Source organism: Oncorhynchus mykiss, chromosome 12 (genome assembly GCF_057628025.1).
Source record: "Oncorhynchus mykiss isolate SJ-2025 chromosome 12, ASM5762802v1, whole genome shotgun sequence".
Classification (NCBI taxonomy): domain Eukaryota; kingdom Metazoa; phylum Chordata; class Actinopteri; order Salmoniformes; family Salmonidae; genus Oncorhynchus; species Oncorhynchus mykiss.
In genome coordinates, this window is record NC_143033.1 from 90,314,544 (window position 1) to 90,338,628 (window position 24,085).

Consider the following 24,085-nt stretch of genomic DNA (forward strand, 5'->3'; position numbering starts at 1 on the left):
GCCCTAACCTCTGCTCCCCAGTCTCCTAATGGCCCCGGAACACAGCCCTGCCCCAGACCAAGTCTCAGCCCTAACCTCTGCCCCAGTCTCCTAATGGCCCCAGAACACAGCCCTGCCCCAGACCAAGTGTCAGCCCTAACCTCTGTCCCAGTCTCCTAATGGCCCCGGAACACAGCCCTGCCCCAGACCAAGTCTCAGCCCTAACCTCTGCCCCAGTCTCCTAATGGCCCCGGAACACAGCCCTGCCCCAGACCAAGTCTCAGCCCTAACCTCTGCCCCAGTCTCCTAATGGCCCCAGAACACAGCCCTGCCCCAGACCAAGTCTCAGCCCTAACCTCTGTCCCAGTCTCCTAATGGCCCCGGAACACAGCCCTGCCCCAGACCAAGTCTCAGCCCTAACCTCTGCCCCCCAGTCGCCTAATGGCCCCGGAACACAGCCCTGCCCCAGACCAAGTCTCAGCCCTAACCTCTGCCCCCCAGTCTCTTAATGGCCCCGGAACACAGCCCTGCCCCAGACCAAGTCTCAGCCCTAACCTCTGCTCCCCAGTCTCCTAATGGCCCCGGAACACAGCCCTGCCCCAGACCAAGTCTCAGCCCTAACCTCTGCCCCAGTCTCCTAATGGCCCCAGAACACAGCCCTGCCCCAGACCAAGTGTCAGCCCTAACCTCTGTCCCAGTCTCCTAATGGCCCCGGAACACAGCCCTGCCCCAGACCAAGTCTCAGCCCTAACCTCTGCCCCAGTCTCCTAATGGCCCCGGAACACAGCCCTGCCCCAGACCAAGTCTCAGCCCTAACCTCTGCCCCAGTCTCCTAATGGCCCCAGAACACAGCCCTGCCCCAGACCAAGTCTCAGCCCTAACCTCTGTCCCAGTCTCCTAATGGCCCCGGAACACAGCCCTGCCCCAGACCAAGTCTCAGCCCTAACCTCTGCCCCAGTCTCCTAATGAGATCCAGTCAAGCCTGTTTACCGTACTCTACTCTCAACTAGGGCTGTGGCCGTCATGACATTTTTTCAGCCGGTGATTGTCAAGCAAATAACTGCCGGCCTCCCGGTAATTGACCGTTAATTAACATAAACACATTTAGCATCTTCTGACTTCCACACATAGCCTACAAGCCACTGATGCAGATCTTTGGAACATCTACGTTTTAAAAAAAGTATAAGATATCCATGTAATATAGCCTACACCTTCACAATAAAGCCATTAAATATTTTAGACAGGTCTAAAGAAGCATGATATGAATAAAATGTAGTCTAGTTCAGAAGAACACAATAGCATACTCTATTATGTTAAGCCCTGATCTGACTATGCAATATGGCTGTGGGCTACACTAGTTCATTTAGCAGACAAGATTTGCTTAGAATTCCTTGGAATTATTCTATATTATTTTATAGTATGAAGAATACAATTGAACATAGGATATTTTATCCAAATGATTCGAGAGGGTGCGCACATGCAGCTATTTTGTGTTGAGCGGTTAACAAAGAAACTGGTACTCCTATATGCTTCATTTAGAATTATTTATATAACTTTAGTTGTGATACAAATGTTGGGCTATATGTTTTGATTTTTAATACATTCTAAGGCTACGTGATGCGACTCTAATGATGATTTGAAAAAATCGCATGAAAAGCTTGAGCTCTGCCTAGTTTTTTTGCGCAGTCTGTACACACTTCATCAGTCTCTCATTCACAATTTGAGTACTTAATAATGCCTTGAATTTCCTGGAGCATCCCCTTTGTGTCCCCCCTAAAAAGAAATCCATGCCTTTTGCGGCCCTTGGGCTGAATATAGTAATTATAATTCCCTTCTCCCGGCTGCGTGCTCCAAGCACCTCTCACTCACATGGCTCTCTCAGATAGCTCAATTCTTATTAGCCAATGCACATGACGTGATTGGGTCTTTGATTGGGTCTTTGTACTCTGTGCCAGAAATAAATATTCCAAACATAGTCTGGGACTGTTGTGGGATGCGATAAATCCCAAATTAATACAACCACTGAGGCAACAGATGAGAACATTTAGCAAAAATGTTGATAAACTATTTGGCTATTTTTTCACATCATAAGCGCAGCAATGTGCACACTATTACTAGGCTATAAGCGCAAATATTCCACTAGCAGGAAAACCACAAATGCGATTATGCATGTAATTCTTAATAATAAAAGGTACATTTCTATGTTGAAAAATATCTTCCCCAAACTTGAAACTCACGCAGCGGCTCTACACCCATTCTAATGCGGATGAATGTGCTTAATTTTAAGAAGTTATTTGGCCACTTTAGTTGTGACACAAACCTCATCACAACTTATAGACCTATGGGCTAGGCTACATGAGGTATGATACTGACCTTATTAAAACTTATAGACCTATGGGCTAGGCTACATGAGGTATGATACTGACCTTATTAAAACTTATAGACATATGGGCTAGGCTACATGAGGTATGATACTGACCTTATTAAAACTTATAGACCTATGGGCTAGGCTACATGAGGTATGATACTGACCTTATTAAAACTTATAGACCTATGGGCTAGGCTACATGAGGTATGATACTGACCTTATTAAAACATATAGGCCTATGGGCTAGGCTACATGAGGTATGATACTGACCTTATTAAAACTTATAGGCCTATGGGCTAGGCTACATGAGGTATGATACTGACCTTATTAAAACTTATAGACCTATGGGCTAGGCTACATGAGGTATGCAACTATGATTTGAAAAAGTCGCAAAGTTGATTAAGTTGGGCATCATTCACCAGTGATAATATATCATTCATATACTAAACAATATATGTATGCAATTTCTTTTGATTTAGAATGGACCATTATCATGTACCTGTCTCAAAACAGGGGCAGCGGAAAAAATACATGTCTTCTATGCACTTAAATAGCGAATGGAGGACCCTTTTCAAGTGGTTCATTTTCCTGCCAGCTAGGTAGGCTATACTTCTGTATAGTAGGCCCAGCCTCTAGAAAGCTGATGAGATCCTCCTCTTTTTAATAGAGGCCATCACTCTGTTTTCTCACGCAATTGCATAGCCTATAGAAATGTTTACGCAACATGAGCTCATGGTCTGTCATGAAGTATTTGATTAGATTTTCGATTACATTTGCATTGATGTCAGAGTGGGACAATAGTGTGCTGAGTACCAGGCAGTTAGTATGTTTTGCAGGCTACTAATGACCATCAGCAGCATCAGAGCTTGGAGGAGCTTAATTACCGTGACTAAACTGTCACATGGAATTTGACTGCTGTCATGACTCGTGACCGCCGGTGTGGAAGTAGTACAGTCTCCGTAACAGTCCTACTGTCACATGCTTGGTAAACAACAGGTGTAGACTTAACAGTGAAATGCTTCCTTACGGGCCCTTCACAACAATGCAGAGAGAAAGAAAATAGAGAAATAATAGAAAATAAAAGTCATAACATAACATGGCTAAATACATGGGGTACCAGTACAGAGTCAATGTGCAGCGCACAAGGTAATTGAGGTAGATATTTATTTATTTATTTAACTAGGCAAGTCAGTTTAGAACAAATTCTTATTTACAATGACAGCCTATCCCGGCCAAACCTGGACGACACTGGGCTAATTGTGCGCTGCTCTATGGGACTTCCAATCACGGCCGGATGTGAAACAGTAATCTTGAAAATGTGAGGAATGTGTGTTTCTATGATTTTAATGTGAGTTCTACACCTGACATGTGAGTTTGATGTGGTTATTAGGCAGGAAATGCATTGAGGCTATTGTCAGGTAAAAACCCATTGATTTCTCAATCCTTTACATTCCACTGAGATCTGAATCGATAACATTATTCATATCGCTCAGTTCCAAGGACAAATATTCCCTGTGAAGACTAGACGGTGATAAAGGCGCATTTTAATGCAGATTCGCTTGACAGAATGAATACATTCTCCTATCATCTGTCACTGGTGTCCCAGACACGTGAGTGGATGTGAGAGAGGACGCATTTGATGAGGCAGCAGACGTAAATCTGGACGCATAAATTATCACTCTGCTCGGTGACAAGCGGGCCGGTCTCTCGTTAGTGTTAAACAGTTAGAAATAGTGAGTGTCGCATCAGAGCTCTGAGCTAATTAATTAAGAACTCAGTCTGGTAGGGTGAGAAGGAACGCCCTGCACACACACAGATGCATTCGCACGCACGCACGCACGCACTGGAAAGATTTAGCAGTGGCCCTCAGATCCTCAAAGTTGCACAGCTGCACCATTGAGAGCAGCTGTACGGCCAAGTACATTAGTGGGGCCAAGCCCCCTGCTATCCAGGACCTCTATACTAGGCGGTGTCAGAGAAAGGCCCCAAACATTGTCAGACTCCAGCCACCCACGTCATAGACTGTTCTCTTTGCTACCGAACGGAAAGCGGTACCAATGCACCAAGTCTGGAACCAACAGGACCCTGAACAGCTTCTACCCCCAAGCCATTAGACTGCTAAATAGTTAGTCCGGGTGGCTATTGGTTAACTATTTAACTATCTTCAGTGACCTGTTTTACACTAACGTTTTTGACTCATCACGTACGCTGCTGCTACTGTTTATTATCTCTCCTGTTGCCTAGTCACTTTAGTCCTAGCATCTCAGTGCTAGAGGCGTCTCAACCCTGGTTCGATTCCAGGTTGTATCCCAACCAGCCGTGATTGGGAGTCCCATAGGGCGGCGCACAATTGGCCCAGCGTCGTCCAGGTTAGAGTTTGGCCGGGGTAGACCGTCATTGTAAATAATAATTTGTTCTAAACTGACTTGCCTAGTTAAATAAAGGTTAAATAAAATAAATATCTACCTCAATTACCTCGTGCCCTGCACATTGACTCTGTACTGGTACCCCATGTATTTAGCCATGTTACCATTACTCATTGTATTTTTATTATTACTTTTATTTTCTATTATTTCTCTATTTTCTTTCTCTCTGCATTGTTGTGAAGGTCCCGTAAGGAAGCATTTCACTGTTAAGTCTACACCTGTTGTTTACCAAGCATGTGATGAATAACATTTGATTATATTAGAAAATGTAATTTGACACACACACACACACACACACATATATACACACACACACACACACACACACACAATGAGAGTCTGATGTGATGTCTGCTACCTACTTGCTGCCGTGGCAACAGTAAAGGCCTTCAAAGATGATCCAGGAGAACTTCAAAGCCACAGCAGGACTGCACGCAGGTGTGTGTGTGTTTATGTGTGTTCAGTGGCTGATAGAGGAGATGGGAGGATGAGAGATGAAATTAAACAAGTTTAAACCTCTCGACATGCCCAACAGGCGCTTGGGTTTATACCTTAGACAGGCTGGCATCTTTGTAGATTGTATGCACTGTGCAAACACGGATATGTGTGTGTTTGGGTCCTTTTTTATCACACCATGTTTCATTGTGGATCCGACTAAAGTATTCCGACGTGTGTCTCTGTGTTTGTGCTTCCGTTAGTGTTTCTGCATAAACACTTTACTTTCTGCGTAAACGCGGGACAGCGGCAGCAGGTATTTAGTTTGTTTGGGATCAGGAGAGTTGTTTGTAAAAGGAAGGTGTGATCTACACTCCTCTGAACCCTCCCAAAATAAAGAAGACAAGGAAAACCTCTATCCCTCCATGCAAATGAGCATGGCTGCATCAGTTAGATTTCTACGTCTGCGTCGCTATAGCAACAACATAAAGAACTACAAAGCAGAGAAGAAAACCTGTTTTCTATCTCTTCTTTCATCCCAGTGCCGTTCAGATCATTAGCATAGAGATGGAGGGATGTGCTGCGGACAGAGAATTGGGAGAGGAGGAGAGATACATAGGCAGCCTGCTCTCCAGATGAGCTGCCTCCACAACAATGAGCTCCTAATGGCAGTGGAACATCAACAATAACATCAACTAAATGCTAATGAAAGGAGAGAAACAACACACCCTGCCTCAGTGCCTCCACCCTAGCATTTCCATCTATCTTAAGAATCTGGCTTCTCCTTGGCTGGGGGTGATGGGGCTGAGGGGGGCTGCTGGATGGAGGGGTCCAGGGAAGGTGGGGATGGAAAGGGTGGATCTGTGAAATGGATCTTGGGTAATGGATAGCTCTACGTGACTCAATAGTGGAAGTCCACTGGTGGCCATATAGACTGGCCTAGGTTGAAAGAGGGTTGTTACCACAGCTCAATACTTTACACCAGAACAAAGGTTTAAGGAACCAGTGGGACCTGATCAACTGTTTAGATATGTTGAGTGCCTGATTGGAATGTGATTCCATCTGTGGAAAGGCCTACTACATTCAGGTTAACTAAATCAGTCACAAAGTAAGAGAGGTATTCAGTGTAAAATTGTCTCTTTTCAAATCAAATGCTTGGTAAACAACAGGTGGAGACTAACAGCAAAATGCTTACTTATGGGCCCTTCCCAACAATGCAGAGAGAAACATTATAGAAAGATAATAACCCAAGGAATAAATACACAATGAGTAATGATAACTTGGGTACCTGTACAGAGTCGATGTGCAGGGGTACTAGGTAATGGAGGTAGATGCACTACATGACCAAACGTATGTGGATACCTGCTTGTTGAACGTCTCATTCCAAAATCATGGGAATTAATATGGAGTTGATCTCCCCAGAATGAGTCAGTGGTGCTAGGGTGTGAGAGGGGTAGTTGGGCCACCAGCCGGTGGGTTGACTTCTGCAGGGAGAACCTTTCCCAAGGTTGTGCATACACTACATGGCCAAAAGTATGTGGACATCTGCTCGTCGAAAATCTCATTCCAAAATCATGGGCATTAATATGGAGTTGGTCCCCCCTTTGCTGCTATAACAGCCTCCACTCTTCTGGGAAGGATTTCCAATAGATGTTGGAACATTGCTGCGGGGACTTGCTTACATTCAGCCACAAGAGCATTAGTGAGGTCGGGCACTGATGTTGGGCGATTAGTCCTGGCTCGCAGCTTTCCATTTCATCGAAAAAGGTGTTTGATGGGGTTGAGGTCAGGGCTCTGTGCAGGTCAGTCAAGTTCTTCCGCACGATCTAGGCAAACCATTTCTGTATGGACCTCGCTTAGTGTATGGGGGTGTCATGACGTTGGCCTGGGGGTAGGTTTATGACAGTCATAAATGCCTCTTTCCCCCTTTTTCCTCTCTACCCTACTGATGTGACATTAGAAAACCCCTTGGTTAACATAGAGATCAGAAAGTGGGGGGAAATGAACTATATTCTGGTAATCCGACCAATTGAACATATGTGGTGGTACTTAATGAATATGATGTCAGTTCGGTTGTCATCTGATACATTCTCATCAATGATAGGATGACATAAACTCTACAGTGGAAAGTCTACACATCAGAATTATCGGATTCACATGGAATTGTTGTTAAATTTAAATGTTTGAATATTAAATTATTCGTGGGATTTTAGCTTCTAAAATGTGAGAATTGGGTTTTCATGAATGAATTAGGCCCGACTCAGTGGCCCGCCCATGTGAAGAGACATAGGTTGTAAACTATGAAACACACCCATTTTCTCCCTCCACTATATAAGCCCTTGACAAAAATGTAACCTCCTGTTCCGAGGATGTGAATACGACTGTCGTTCAGATAATAACTACAGAACGAAGCCAACCTCAGCGTGAGCTTTGGTTGCGAATGGTATGAACTTTGAACTCGTATTCACTACAGAAGTGATACCTCCTAGCCATTGAGTTAGCAACAGCAGCTGCAAACGTGGGTTAGGAAGGAACAGACAGAGTATCCCGTATACCACACAACAACGTTACTACAATGTATCTAGTTGACCACCAGAGACATTCTTCAAAGGACTCGGTTTGGCAACACGGCCTTCCATCTACCACCAACCTACCGAAGCGCAGCTCAGAGTAAATATTTATTGCGTTTTCCTTTTCCAAATGGGCGGTAATTTAGAATGCATAAGATACTGTGTTTACGATAGCACAGCTTCTCCCTTTTGTTCCTCAGTCTTCCCGCTCTTTCACTCAAACCCAGCCCCTTTTCTTTTGTGTAACCAGCTGTCATATCTTTTCCGCCCTCTAGGGACATTTTCCTTTATGACGTAATTTGTATTCAAGGTATGATTCATTCTTTGTATATGTAATTCTGTGTGATTAGTTAGGTATTTAGTAAATACATAATTAAACCCAATTTTGTATTGCTGATTCAACTTTTTAGCCAGGGTTCGTGAAGATAACCAAGAATTTACAACTTTCAGATGAGACTGAATTAAAGTGACGATTAATATTGACTGCTATTGATGTAAAATATGACTAGGTCTTTAAGAGTTTATTCGGAAGATAACAGCTCTATAAATATTATTTTGTGGTGCCCCGACTCTCTAGTTAATTACATTTACATGATTAGCTCAATCAGGTAATATTAATTACGGAGAAAGGATTTTATAGAATAGCATGTCATATCACTTAATCCGGCATAGCCAAAGACACGACAGGGGCATTGTCATGCTGAAACAGGAAAGGACCTTCCCTTCACTGGAACTGTTGCCACAAGGTTGGAAGCACAGAATCATCTAGAATGTTATTGTATGCTGTAGCGTTTAGATTTCCCTTCACTGGAACTAAGGGGCCTAGCCCGACCCATGAAAAACAGCCTCAGACCATTATTCCTCCTCCACCAACCTTTACAATTGACACTATGCATTCGGGCAGGTGGCGTTCTCCTGGCATCCGCCAAACCCAGATTTATCCGTCGGACTGCCTGATGGTGAAGTGTGATTCATCACTCCAGAGAACGCGTTTCCACAGCCCTCCATGTGCTCGCCAGAGGTAGCCTGACTGCCATTAGGTACCGAGATGAGATCCTCAGACCCCTTGTGAGACCATATGCTGGTGCGGTTGGCCCTGGGTTCCTCCTAATGCAAGACAATGCTAGACCTCATGTGGCTGGAGTGTGTCAGCAGTTCCTGCAAGAGGAAGGCATTGATGCTATGGACTGGCCCGCCCGTTCCCCAGACCTGAATCCAATTGAGCACATCTGGGACATCATGTCTCGCTCCATCCACCAACGCCACGTTGCACCACAGACTGTCCAGGAGTTGGCGGATGCTTTAGTCCAGGTCTGGGAGTAGATCCCTCAGGAGACCATCCGCCACCTCATCAGGAGCATGCCCAGGTGTTGTAGGGAGGTCATACAGGCACATGGAGGCCACACACACTACTTAGCCTCATTTTGACTTGTTTTAAGGACTTTACATCAAAGTTGGATCAGCCTGTAGTGTGGTTTTCCACTTTAATTTTGAGTGTGACTCCAAATCCAGACCTCCATGGGTTGATACATTTGATTTCCATTGATCATTTTTGTGTTATTTTGTTGTCAGCACATTCAACTATGCAAAGAAACTATTTAATTCATTCAGATCTAGGATGTGTTATTTTAGTGTTCCCTTTATTTTTTGGAGCAGTGTATTTTTTTAAGTATTGTTTGTGCATTGCCAGTCAGGGGTGCCAGTATTTTTGGAGCCCACTGTACAGTGTATGTACATATAGGTAGGGATAAGGGACTAGGCAACAGGATAGATAATAAACAGTAACAGCAGCATATGTGATTAGTCAGAAAGGGTCAGTGCAGATAGTCCAGGTAGTTATTGGTTAACTATTTAGCAGTCTTATGTCTTGGGGGTAGAACCTGTTAAGGGTCCTATTGGTTCTAGACTTGGTACAGAGAGTTTATTTCAATGAGACTACACTGTATAAATAAAGGTTCAACAGTAAAAAAATATATATATGGTTCTGTTTCCTTCAGGGCTGTTAGCCATTCATTACAATAGTTTTGCCAAGTAATGTCGTTATGTAAATATCTGTACACGTGGGTTTAGTGCATGGATGATTTTGCATACTATGGCAACTTCATGAATGATGTATGAATCCAAAGTGGTATAAATGCATAGCAGAGATGGGAGAATCCCCTCCAGATATGGAATAACTCTGCTTTCCTCTCTGGATCCCCCTTTATGCACTTCCTCCCACTGCTGTTCCTCCCACCGCTGTTCCTCCCACTGCTGTTCCTCCCTCCGCTGTTCCTCCCTCTGCTCCTCCATAGCTGCATCTGCAACTATTTACATGCGGTCCCCAGTGACTGTTACAGGCATCTCAATAGCCGCCTCCTCTTTCTATAGGCGCTGCAATGAAGCAAGTTATCTTGTTCCCTAGTGGCCATTGACTAGTTGGGACTGTGGCTTGTACAGTTGTTTTCATACATAATACACAGAATGGGAGTTGGAAGTCATCCCTGTGGCACACCTTTATTCACAGTTATCACTGAGGCTGAGGTGGAGTGGCAAACTCTATATCACACAGGCCTTTAGCCTGATCTGCCCAACAACAGGCCTGTATCTTAATCCACACACACCATCACCATTACCCTCCTGCTCTGCTGTCTGCATACAGGCCTCTCAGATAGTCAGTTACTGGTCTCTTGCAGTTCTCATTTCTCCTCTCTTTCTCTCTTAAAGCTCAGACAGATTTTTGGACCACAAGATGAGTTCCTATGTATTCTCTCTCTCTCTGGTCTCATAGCTCGGCATATTTGCATGTCAGTTCTGAAGCCTCCAAGCTCGATGGTCTTCTCCGACTGCCATCTCTCTCTCTCTTGGGAAAGGAATGAACAAATATGCTGTTTTATTTTTTCTTCTGAGGGTGTTGAATATTTCAGTTTAGCATTTTCTCTCTTTTATATGCTCCCTCTTTTTTCAGGGTGGGCCTTTGATGTGTCTGTGGATTCGTTATCATTCTGTTTGCATGAGCTCAGACACACGCACACACACACACACACTGCCTGGCATATGCTGGACCAGACCAGATGTGTCCATATACAGATTCCATATGTTTGTGTGTGTGTGTGTGTGTCTACCCTGCAGTCAGACACTCCAACCACATGCAGTACATTACATTGAGGACATTCTGTGCACACATGATGATTAAAGTACAGAACAGCTCATTGATTGAGTTGGCCTGGACAGCATGCTATACTACCATTCTTCAGTAATCACAAAGGACTTCTCTTTCTCAATCAGCTTCATAGTAGTAGAAGACAAACCTCAATAGAAGGATGGTAACTGGTTTATCCTGACTGGCTGTGTCCCATGATGAAGGTGGAGGGCTCTGTAACGGAGGGTGTGTGCTTGAGGGGAGACATTGTGTGTGAGCACGTGTATGGGTGTATGTGATGCATACAGTATGTGTATGGGTGTGTGTGATGTATACAGTATGTGTGTATGGGTGTGTGTGATGCATACAGTATGTGTGTATGTGCCCGTGTATGGGTGTGTGTGAGGCATACAGTATGTGTGTATGTGCCCATGTATGTGATGCATACAGTATGTGTGTATGTGCCCATGTATGTGATGTATACAGTATGTGTGTATGTGCCCGTGTATGTGATGTATACAGTATGTGTGTATGTGCCCGTGTATGGGTGCATGTGATGCATACAGTATGTGTGTATGTGCCCATGTATGTGATGTATACAGTATGTGTGTATGTGCCCGTGTATGTGATGTATGTGTGTATGTGCCCGTGTATGGGTGCATGTGATGCATACAGTATGTGTGTATGTGCCCATGTATGTGATGCATACAGTATGTGTGTATGTGCCCATGTATGTGATGTATGTGTGTATGTGCCCATGTATGTGATGCATACAGTATGTGTGTATGTGCCCATGTATGTGATGTATACAGTATGTGTGTATGTGCCCGTGTATGGGTGCATGTGATGCATACAGTATGTGTGTATGTGCCCATGTATGTGATGCATACAGTATGTGTGTATGTGCCCATGTATGTGATGTATGTGTGTATGTGCCCATGTATGTGATGCATACAGTATGTGTGTATGTGCCCATGTATGTGATGCATACAGTATGTGTGTATGTGCCCGTGTATGTGATGTATACAGTATGTGTGTATGTGCCCGTGTATGGGTGCATGTGATGCATACAGTATGTGTGTATGTGCCCATGTATGTGATGTATACAGTATGTGTGTATGTGCCCATGTATGTGATGTATACAGTATGTGTGTATGTGCCCGTGTATGGGTGTGTGTGAGGCATACAGTATGTGTGTATATGCACGTGTATGGGTGTGTGTGATGCATACAGTATGTGTGTATGTGCACGTGTATGGGTGTGTGTGATGCATACAGTATGTGCACGTGTATGGGTATGTGTGTGTGAGGCATACAGTATGTGTGTATGTGCACGTGTATGGGTGTGTGAGGCATACAGTATGTGTGCATGTGTATGGGTGTGTGTGAGGCATACAGTATGTATGTGCACGTGGATGGGTGTGTGAGGCATACAGTATGTGTGTATGTGCACGTGTATGGGTGTGTGTGAGGCATACATTATGTGTGTATGTGCACGTGCATGGGTGTATGTGAGGCATACAGTATGTGTGTATGTGTACGGGTGTGTGTGAGGCATACAGTATGTGTGCATGTGTATGGGTGTGTGTGAGGCATACAGTATGTGTGTATGTGCACTTGTATGGGTGTGTGTGAGGCAAGGCGTCATGTGGTTTCAGAGGTCTGGAAAAAGACGGGAGCCCTGGAGCCTCCTGTCTGGCATGCGGCTAGGAGGAAGCCCTGTCATCCTTAACACTCACACTCTTCCTCTTCCTCTCCCTCTCTTTTCCCCTCTTTTTATCCCTTTAAGATGGCGGGATGAGAGGATGGCACATCTCTAATTTGATTCCTCTCTCCTTCCACTTCTCTGACCAGAAGCCATTTAAAGCCGTGGGCCACCGAGGAGCTGGCATCCGCCTCTTTCTTCTCCTCCTTCTCCTTCTCTCTGCCAGGCCTCCCTCCATCTTCTCTCTGCCCTCTCATCTCACCCCTTTCTCTGTGATTGATGGTGACTGACTGACTGCTGCTCCCTGTCTCACACACTCCCAGATACATATTTAGGCACACACACACACGGTCATCATGCACACACACACACACACACACACACACACACACACACACACACACACACATATATGGTCACACTCACTTCCTCAGATGACCTCATGCGTTCATCTATATACAAATGTCAAGTGTTAAATACATGCTTATTACACACACACACGCACACTTTCATACGCTCACAGTCACACAAACAAACAGGCTCGGAGTGACAACACTCTTCTCATGCTCACAACACACCCAACTTCTGTCTTCCTCTTTATTTGAAAGTTTTGAAGAAGTTAATCCTGCTATTTCTGTCACATCCTTTCCTTCTCAGTGTTTACCTCTCTCTTTTCCTCCCATCTTTTCAGCGTGACTTGACTTCACATCCTTTTGTGTCTGGCTGCTTTGCACAGCACCCTGAAGCCAGTCATATTGCCTGCCTGATTAATAATTACAGAGTACACAACGGCGGGGGAAAAACCATTTCTGCCATCTTTGATGTCCGACATGAGAGAGACCAAAATTACAAAGAGACAGAGGAACGCTATAAAGAGGAGGAAAAAATGTCTTCTTTTACTATTTTCTTTCTTTTTTTGTTGCCTCCTTTTCCCCCGTTGTTGTTGTTATTATTATCTTACTGTCTGGTGGTGCGGTAAATTAGGAAGGCAGTGGTGAGGGAAGAAATAATGTTTCTCCTTTTCTGTCTGTTCTTTTCCCAAAACATTACAAGACACACATCTACACACACTTGTGTGGGTGTCTGGCAGTGACCAATGACTCATCTTCACTCTGAGCATTAGACATAGACCTCGTCCCAATGGCACCCTGTTCCCTACATACTGCACTACTGTAGACCAATGGCACCCTGTTCCCTACACACTACACTACTTTAGACCAATGACACCCTGTTCCCTACACACTACACTACTTTAGACCAATGACACCCTGTTCCCTACACACTACACTACTTTAGACCAATGACACCCTGTTCCCTACACACTGCACTACTTTAGACTAATGACACCCCGTTCCCTACACACTGCACTACTTTAGACCAATGACACCCTGTTCCCTACATACTGCACTACTGTAGACCAATGACACCCTGTTTCCTACATACTACACTACTGTAGACCAATGACACCCTGTTCCCTACATGCTACACTACTTTAGACCAATGACACCCTGTTCCCTACATACTGCACTACTGTAGACCAATGACACCCTGTTTCCTACATACTACACTACTGTAGACCAATGACACCCTGTTCCCTACATGCTACACTACTTTAGACCAATGACACCCTGTTCCCTACACACTACACTACTTTAGACCAATGACACCCTGTTCCCTACACACTACACTACTTTAGACCAATGACACCCTGTTCCCTACACACTACACTACTTTAGACCAATGGCACCCCGTTCCCTACATACTACACTACTTTAGACCAATGACACCCTGTTCCCTACACACTGCACTACTTTAGACCAATGACAACCTGTTCCCTACATACTGCACTACTGTAGACCAATGACACCCTGTTCCCTACACACTACACTACTTTAGACCAATGGCACCCCGTTCCCTACATACTACACTACTTTAGACCAATGACACCCTGTTCCCTACACACTGCACTACTTTAGACCAATGACAACCTGTTCCCTACATACTGCACTACTGTAGACCAATGACACCCTGTTCCCTACACACTACACTACTTTAGACCAATGACACCCCGTTCCCTACACACTACACTACATTAGACCAATGACACCCTGTTTCCTACATACTACACTACTGTAGACCAATGACACCCTGTTCCCTACATACTACACTACATTAGACCAATGACACCCTGTTCCCTACACACTACACTACATTAGACCAATGACACCCTGTTCCCTACACACTACACTACATTAGACCAATGACACCCTGTTTCCTACATACTACACTACTGTAGACCAATGACACCCTGTTCCCTATATACTACACTACTTTAGACCAATGACACCCTGTTCCCTACACACTGCACTACTGTAGACCAATGACACCCTGTTCCCTACACATTGCACTACTTTAGACCAATGACACCCCGTTCCCTACACACTGCACTACTTTAGACCAATGACACCCTGTTCCCTACACACTACACTACTTTAGACCAATGGCACCCTGTTCCCTACACACTGCACTACTGTAGACCAATGACACCCTGTTCCCTACACACTGCACTACATAGACACATGCACATCTCTTCCATCGTCTCTGACCCTAGCGTGCCCTCTCACACACTTCCCCTGTCCCCACTCTTTCCTATCTCGTCAACACAGAGAGGTGAGGCTGGATGTCAAACAGACAGTGATCATAACAAGACAATGCCGATGACTGCAGGCCCGTCTCAGTCACACACACATACACACACACATACACACACACACACTAGACATGTTCTGAAGGCAGGTTTGACAGCTGCGGTGTATCATTCAGCGTGATCCTGACTTGAAGACTGTCTCTGCTCTGACAGCTCTTTATGCTGGGACTCCCTATATTGTTGACACACACACACACCCCCGTACACAAAGCCCTTGTGTACTGAGCTATCACTCCAACCATCACTTCTGCTACACAACCATTAAAGGTTTGAACTGAGAAGTGATGGACAGCAGAGTGTTTTACAGTGAACAAAATCAATCAAATTACAGAGAAAATAACTCCTTGTATGTTTATGTATCACTTTTTCTTTTGTCATTTGTGTGTGTGTGTGCGTGTGTGTTAATGTATCAAATCAAATTATTTGTCACATGCGCCGAATACAACAAGTGTAGACTTTACCGTGAAATGTTTACTTACAAGCCCTTAACAAACAGTGCAGTTCAAGAAGAGTTAAGAAAATATTTACCAAGTAGACTAAAATAAAAAGTAACATAATAAGAATATAAATAAAGAGGCTATATACAAGGAGCACCGGTACCGAGTCAGTGTACTGGGGTACAGGCTAGTTGAGGTAATCTGTACATGTTGGTAGGGACGAAGTGACTATGCATAGGTAACCAACAAACATAGAGTGTACAAAGGGGTGGGGGGGTCATGTAAATTGTCCGGTGGCGATTTTATGAATTGTTCAGCAGTCTTATGGCTTGGGGGTAGAAGCTGTTGAGGAGCCTTTTGGTCCTAGACTTGGGGCTCTGGTACCGTTTGCCGTGCGGTAGCAGAAAAAACTTGGGTGACTGGAGTCTGACACCACCTATTATATAGGATGGATGGCTGGAAGCTTGGCCCCAGTGATGTATTGGGCCATTTGCATAACCCTCTGTAGTGCCTTACTGTCAGATGCCGAGCAGTTGCCATACCAGGCGGTGATGCAACCGGTCAGGATGCTCTCGAATGGTGCACCTTTTAGAAACTTTTGAGAATCTGGGGACCCATGCCAAATCTTTTCTCTCCTGAGGGGGAAAAGGTTTTGTCGTGCCCTCTTCACGACTGTCTTGGTATGTTGGGACCATGATAGTTTGTTGGTGATGTGGACACCAAGGAACTTGAAACTCTCGACCCGCTCCACTACAGCCCCGTCAATATTAATGGGGGCCTGTTCGGTTCACCTTTTCCTGTAATCTGTGATCCGCTCCTTTGTCTTGCTCACATTGAGGGGGAGGTTGTTGTCCTGCCAGTTCTCTGACCTTCCTATAGGCCGTCTCATCGATGTCGGTGATCAGGCCTACCACTGTTGTGTCGTCAGCAAGCTTAATGATGGTGTTGGAGTCGTGTTTGGCCACACAGTCGTGGGTGATAGGGAATACAGGAGGGGACTAAGTACACACCCCTGAGGGGCCCCAGTGTTAAAGATCAGCATGGCAGACGTGTTGTTGCCTACTCTTACCACCTGGGGGCGGCCCGTCAGGAAGTCCAGGATCCAGTTGCAGAGGGAGGTGTTTAGTCCCAGAGTCCTTAGCTTAGTGATGAGCTTCTTGGGCACTATGGTGTTGAACGCTGAGCTGTAGTCAATGAACAGCATTCTCACGTAGGTGTTCCTTTTGTCCAGGTGAGAAAGGGCAGTGTGGAGTGTGATTGAGATTGTGTCTTCTGTGGAACTGTTGGGGCGGTATGCGAATTGGAGTGGGTCTAGGGTATCCGGGAGGATGCTGTTGATGTGAGCCATGACCAGCCTTTCAAAGCACTTCATGGCTACCGACGTGAGTGCCACGGGGCGGTGATCAAATCAAATGTATTTATATAGCCCTTCTTACATCAGCTGATATCTCAAAGTACTGTACAGAAACCCAGCCTAAAACCCCAAACAGCAAGCAATGCAGATGTAGAAGCACGGTGGCTAGGGAAAACTCCATAGAAAGGCCAAGACCTAGGAAGAAACCTAGAGAGGAACCAGGCTATGAGGGGTGGCCAGTCCTCTTCTGGCTGTGCCGGGTGGAGATTATAACAGAACATGGCCAAGATGTTCCAATGTTCATAAATGACCAGCAGGGTCAAATAATAAAAGTCACAGTAGTTGTCAATGGTGCAACAAGTCAGCACCTCTGGAGTAGATGTCAGTTGGCTTTTCATAGCCGATCATTAAGAGTATCTCTACAGCTCCTGCTGTTTCTAGAGAGTTGAAACAGCAGGTCTGGGACAGGTAGCACGTCCGGTGAACAGGTCAGGATTCCATAGCCGCAGGCAGAACAGTTGAAACTGGAGCAGCAGCATGGCCAGGTGGACTGGGGACAGCAAGGAGTCTTCACGCCAGGTAGTCCTGAGGCATGGTTCTAGGGCTCAGGTCCTCTGAGAGAAAGAAAGAAAGAGAGAATTAGAGAGAGCATACTTACGTAATAATTTAGGCAGGTTACCTTCGCTTCCTTGGGCACAGGGACTATGGTGGTCTGCTTGTGTATGTGTTAATGTGTGTATGTGTTTCAGGGAGAAGGAGGAGCAGCTGGGACGTGAGAGGGAGTGTCAGCGGCAGCAGACCCAGCAGGCAGAGAATGCTCTGGAACACTTTAAGAAGCAAGTAGAGATCAGCTCAGAGAAGACCTACGCTAACATGAAACTACAGGTAACATGCTGATAATACTACATGAAACTATAGGTACCATACTGATAGTACTACATGAAACTACAGGTAACATACTGATAATACTACATGAAACTACAAGTAACATACTGATAATACTACATGAAACTACAGGTAACATGCTGATAATACCACATGAAGCTACCGGTAACATGCTGATAATACTACATGAAACTACAGGTAACATACTGATAATACTACATGAAACTACTGGTAACATACTGATAATACTACATGAAACTACCGGTAACATACTGATAATACTACATGAAACTACAGGTACCATACTGATAGTACTACATGAAACTACAGGTAACATGCTGATAATACTACATGAAACTACAGGTAACATACTGATAATACTACATGAAACTACAGGTAACATACTGATAATTGTCACGCCCTGGTCTTAGTATTTTGTGTTTTCTTTATTATTTTGGTCAGGCCAGGGTGTGACATGGGTTATTTATGTGGTGTGTTTTGTCTTGGGATTGTGGTTAGTGTGGTTGTCTAGAATAGTCTATGGCTGCCTGGAGTGGTTCTCAATCAGAGGCAGGTGTTTATCGTTGTCTCTGATTGGGAACCATATTTAGGCAGCCATATTCTTTGAGTGTTTCGTGGGTGATTGTTCCTGTCTCTGTGTTTGTTTGCACCAGATAAGGCTGTTTAGGTTTTCACGTCACGTTTCTTGTTTTTGTATTGTTCGTGTTTATCTTTTATTAAAGATGAATCAAAATAACCACGCTGCATTTTGGTCCGATCCCTGCTACACCTCCTCTTCAGAGGAAGAGGAGAAAGAAAACTGTAACAATAATACTACATGAAACTACAGGTAACATGCTGATAATACTACATGAAACATACTGATAATACTACATGAAACATACTGATAATACTACATGAAACTACAGGTAACATGCTGATAATACTACATTAAACATACTGATAATACTACATGAAACTACAGGTAACATACTGATACTACTAAACTCAGCAAAAAAAGAAACGTCCTTTCACTGTCAACTGCGTTTATTTTCAGCAAACTTAACATGTGTAAATATTTGTATGAACATAACAAGATTCAACAATTGAGACATAAACTGAACAGGTTCTACAGACACGTGACTAACAGAAATGGAATACTGTGTCCCTGAACAAAGGGGGTTCAAAAGTAACAGTATCTGCTGTGGCCATCAGCTGCATTAAGTACTGCAGTGCATCTCCTCCTCATGGATTTGCCAACTCTTGCTGTGAGATGTTACCTCACTCTTCCACCAAGGCAATGAAGATCTGTTTAGTTATTTGGATTTTTACGAATTATCTTTGAAAGACAGGGTCCTAAAAAAAGGACTTTTTGCAGTGTCCTTCCAGATGTCTGTTTAGTTCAGTGTCCTTCCAGTTGTCTGTTTAGTGCAGTGTCCTTCCAGTTGTCTGTTTAGTGCAGTGTCCTTCCAGTTGTAGGTTTAGTGCAGTGTCCTTCCAGTTGTCTGTTTAGTGCAGTGTCCTTCCAGATGTCTGTTTATTGCAGTGTCCTTTCAGATGTCTGTTTATTGCAGTGTCCTTCCAGTTGTCTGTTTAGTGCAGTGTCCTTCCAGATGTCTGTTTAGTGCAGTGTCCTTCCAGATGTCTGTTTAGTGCAGTGTCCTTCCAGTTGTAGGTTTAGTGCAGTGTCCTTCCAGATGTCTGTTTAGTGCAGTGTCCTTCCAGATGTCTGTTTAGTGCAGTGTCCTTCCAGTTGTCTGTTTATTGCAGTGTCCTTCCAGTTGTCTGTTTAGTGCAGTGTCCTTCCAGTTGTAGGTTTAGTACAGTGTCCTTCCAGATGTCTGTTTATTGCAGTGTCCTTCCAGTTGTCTGTTTAGTGCAGTGTCCTTCCAGTTGTCTGTTTATTGCAGTGTCCTTCCAGATGTCTGTTTAGTGCAGTGTCCTTCCAGATGTCTGTTTAGTGCAGTGTCCTTCCAGTTGTCTGTTTATTGCAGTGTCCTTCCAGATGTCTGTTTAGTGCAGTGTCCTTCCAGATGTCTGTTTAGTGCAGTGTCCTTCCAGTTGTCTGTTTATTGCAGTGTCCTTCCAGATGTCTGTTTAGTGCAGTGTCCTTCCAGTTGTAGGTTTAGTGCAGTGTCCTTCCAGTTGTCTGTTTAGTGCAGTGTCCTTCCAGTTGTAGGTTTAGTGCAGTGTCCTTCCAGTTGTAGGTTTAGTGCAGTGTCCTTCCAGTTGTAGGTTTAGTGCAGTGTCCTTCCAGTTGTAGGTTTAGTGCAGTGTCCTTCCAGTTGTAGGTTTAGTGCAGTGTCCTTCCAGTTGTAGGTTTAGTGCAGTGTCCTTCCAGTTGTAGGTTTAGTGCAGTGTCCTTCCAGTTGTAGGTTTAGTGCAGTGTCCTTCCAGTTGTCTGTTTAGTGCAGTGTCCTTCCAGTTGTAGGTTTAGTACAGTGTCCTTCCAGTTGTAGGTTTAGTGCAGTGTCCTTCCAGTTGTCTGTTTAGTGCAGTGTCCTTCCAGTTGTAGGTTTAGTGCAGTGTCCTTCCAGTTGTAGGTTTAGTACAGTATCCTTCCAGTTGTCTGTTTAGTACAGTGTCCTTCCAGTTGTAGGTTTAGTACAGTGTCCTTCCAGTTGTTGGAGGGGATGTATAATTTCTGAAGGTTTGTTTTGATGTTGTCTTTGTAGTGTTTCCTTTGTCCGCCAAGGGCTCGCTGACTTTCATTCAACTGGAAGTACGTGATCTGTTTCGGGAGGCGTGAGTTGGGCATCCGGATCACACAACCTGTCCAATTAGAGTTGGGGTTGTAATATATATATATTTATTTAACCTTTATTTAACTAGGCTAGTCAGTTAAGCCAAGGAAAAGTGGGTTAACTGCCTTGTTCAGGGGCAGTACGACAGATTTGTCAGCTCTTCGATTGGATCCATCAACCTTTTGTTTACTGGCCCAACGCTCTAACGACCAGTAATGGTGATGCTGTTTATTCTGGCCTCCTCCAGCACGCTGGTGTTGGTCGTCAGCTTTAGACCAGGAGTTTAGTTTACATACACATAGACACATGCACATCTCTTCCATCGTCTCTGACCCTAGCGTGCCCTCTCACACACTTCCCCTGTCCCCTCTCTTTCCTATCTCGTCAACACAGAGAGTGGAGGCTGGATGACAAACAGACAGTGAACAAAACCAAGACAATGCCGATGACTGCAGGCCCGTCTCACTCACTCACACACAGACACACACACACACACACACCTCTGAGTTAGGAAGACACAGCCTGGCCACAGATGCACAGGGGCGCCATGCTGGCTGCACACAGATTCCTCTGTCTCTTATTCTCTCCCTCTCTTTCTCTCTCCTTGCTCTCTCTCGTTCATGCTCTCTCTGTCTTTCCCTCTCTCTCACAGCTGGTTTAAACATGTTCCTTTTAGGGCCCTCTATTTGTGATCAGCTATATTATCCTCACAGAGTGCTAGGTGGCAAAATATGAGAAAAGCAAAGAAAGATTCTATGTTCCCATAAATTGAAATCCCACTGTGTGATTTTTACAGCCGGTTCTTATCATTTTAATGAACAATTTAAAGTCGCCTGAGTTAACAATCCTACAGTGTTTAGTTCTATCACTAAAGCCCTTGACTTTGACCTGTGTGTGTGTGTGTGTGTGTGTGTGTGTGTGTGTGTGTGTGTGTGTGTGTGTGTGTGTGTGTGTGTGTGTGTGTGTGTGTGTGTGTGTGTGTGTGTGTGTGTGTGTGTGTGTTTTGCTTTCACCCTGTGTGGGCCAGGTGGTATATACAGTGCCTTGCGAAAGTATTCGGCCCCCTTGATCTTTGCGACCTTTTGCCACATTTCAGGCTTCAAACATAAAGATATAAAACTGTATTTTTTTGTGAAGAATCAACAACAAGTGGGACACAATCATGAAGTGGAACGACATTTATTGGATATTTCAAACTTTTTCATCAAATCAAAAACTGAAAAATTGGGCGTGCAAAATTATTCAGCCCCCTTAAGTTAATACTTTGTAGCGCCACCTTTTGCTGCGATTACAGCTGTAAGTCGCTTGGGGTATGTCTCTATCAGTTTTGCACATCGAGAGACTGAAATTTTTTCCCATTCCTTATTTGCAAAACAGCTCGAGCTCAGTGAGGTTGGATGGAGAGCATTTGTGAACAGCAGTTTTCAGTTCTTTCCACAGATTCTCGATTGGATTCAGGTCTGGATTTTGACTTGGCCATTCTAACACCTGGATATGTTTATTTTTGAACCATTCCATTGTAGATTTTGCTTTATGTTTTGGATCATTGTCTTGTTGGAAGACAAATCTCCGTCCCAGTCTCAGGTCTTTTGCAGACTCCATCAGGTTTTCTTCCAGAATGGTCCTGTATTTGGCTCCATCCATCTTCCCATCAATTTTAACCATCTCCCCTGTCCCTGCTGAAGAAAAGCAGGCCCAAACCATGATGCTGCCACCACCATGTTTGACAGTGGGGATGGTGTGTTCAGCTGTGTTGCTTTTACGCCAAACATAACGTCTTGCATTGTTGCCAAAAAGTTAAATTTTGGTTTCATCTGACCAGAGCACCTTCTTCCACATGTTTGGTGTGTCTCCCAGGTGGCTTGTGGCAAACTTTAAACGACACTTTTTATGGATATCTTTAAGAAATGGCTTTCTTCTTGCCACTCTTCCATAAAGGCCAGATTTGTGCAATATACGACTGATTGTTGTCCTATGGACAGAGTCTCCCACCTCAGCTGTAGATCTCTGCAGTTCATCCAGAGTGATCATGGGCCTCTTGGCTGCATCTCTGATCAGTCTTCTCCTTGTATGAGCTGAAAGTTTAGAGGGACGGCCAGGTCTTGGTAGATTTGCAGTGGTCTGATACTCCTTCCATTTCAATATTATCGCTTGCACAGTGCTCCTTGGGATGTTTAAAGCTTGGGAAATATTTTTGTATCCAAATCCGGCTTTAAACTTCTTCACAACAGTATCTCGGACCTGCCTGGTGTGTTCCTTGTTCTTCATGATGCTCTCTGCGCTTTTAACGGACCTCTGAGACTATCACAGTGCAGGTGCATTTATACGGAGACTTGATTACACACAGGTGGATTGTATTTATCATCATTAGTCATTTAGGTCAACATTGGATCATTCAGAGATCCTCACTGAACTTCTGGAGAGAGTTTGCTGCACTGAAAGTAAAGGGGCTGAATAATTTTGCACGCCCAATTTTTCAGTTTTTGATTTGTTAAAAAAGTTTGAAATATCCAATAAATGTCGTTCCACTTCATGATTGTGTCCCACTTGTTGTTGATTCTTCACAAAAAAATACAGTTTTATATCTTTATGTTTGAAGCCTGAAATGTGGCAAAAGGTCGCAAAGTTCAAGGGGGCCGAATACTTTCGCAAGGCACTGTATGTGGAGTGGGCCGGGTGGTATATATGTGGAGTGGGCCGGGTGGTATATATGTGGAGTGGGCCGGGTGGTATTGATGTTAGATGCCGTCACAGAGGACGTGTCTCTAAACAGTGGAGTGATGGAGTAATTAGTCTATTTCACTGGGCCACTGTTCAACACTTGGCAGAATGTGGGCTGTGGATTATTGAGAGATAACTAATCGATGCAGACTTAGCTGTAAACAGTGAGAGAGAACTACAAAGTGTGAGCACTTCTGGGCAGAGTGTGTGTGGGCTTCATTGACAGAGCACGTGTTACATTGTGAACAGTGGAGATGTTCTGTGCTAATTAGTATGTTACTGTAGGCCTTTAACATGGAACTTATTGACATTGTGTGGGTGGGAATATCATAGAATAGACATACAGTGGGCCTAACTGACAGCACCATGGGCAGTCACACTCTCCCCCCTATCCTTATCCCTCCTTTTACTCTCCTCCTCCTCTCCCCAGCGATCCCCTGGACTCCCGATCTTCCATCTCTCTCTATCCTCGTCTCACATCAAAGTCATGAGAGAGCATCAATCTTCTCTGCATCCTTCCCCCTCTACATCCATCTCTCTACATCTCTTTCTATCTCCATTTCACCCTATCTTTATGAATATAATAAAGCATATTAAGTCTGTCCTCTGTCTGTCCTCTGTCTGTCCTCTGTCT

The 24,085-nt window shown here is 44.4% G+C and overlaps 1 protein-coding gene across 4 annotated transcripts in view; it reads left to right on the forward strand.

The window, feature by feature from the left end:
* Window positions 1-24,085, forward strand: part of LOC110538761 (centrosomal protein of 112 kDa) — a 198,183-nt gene that overhangs the window by 60,118 nt on the left and 113,980 nt on the right. For 3 of the 4 annotated variants that reach the window (XR_016485398.1, XM_090193994.1, XM_090193995.1), the window contains exon 18: window positions 17,851-17,986. Coding sequence is in view for 2 of the 4 variants with exons in the window: in XM_090193994.1 (XP_090050120.1) it covers window positions 17,851-17,986 (136 nt within the window). In the remaining 2 variants the exon portion in view is untranslated. Of the gene's footprint in view, window positions 1-17,850; window positions 17,987-18,729; window positions 18,837-24,085 lie in introns of all 4 variants that reach the window. The other variant, XR_016485399.1, reaches the window with a different exon arrangement.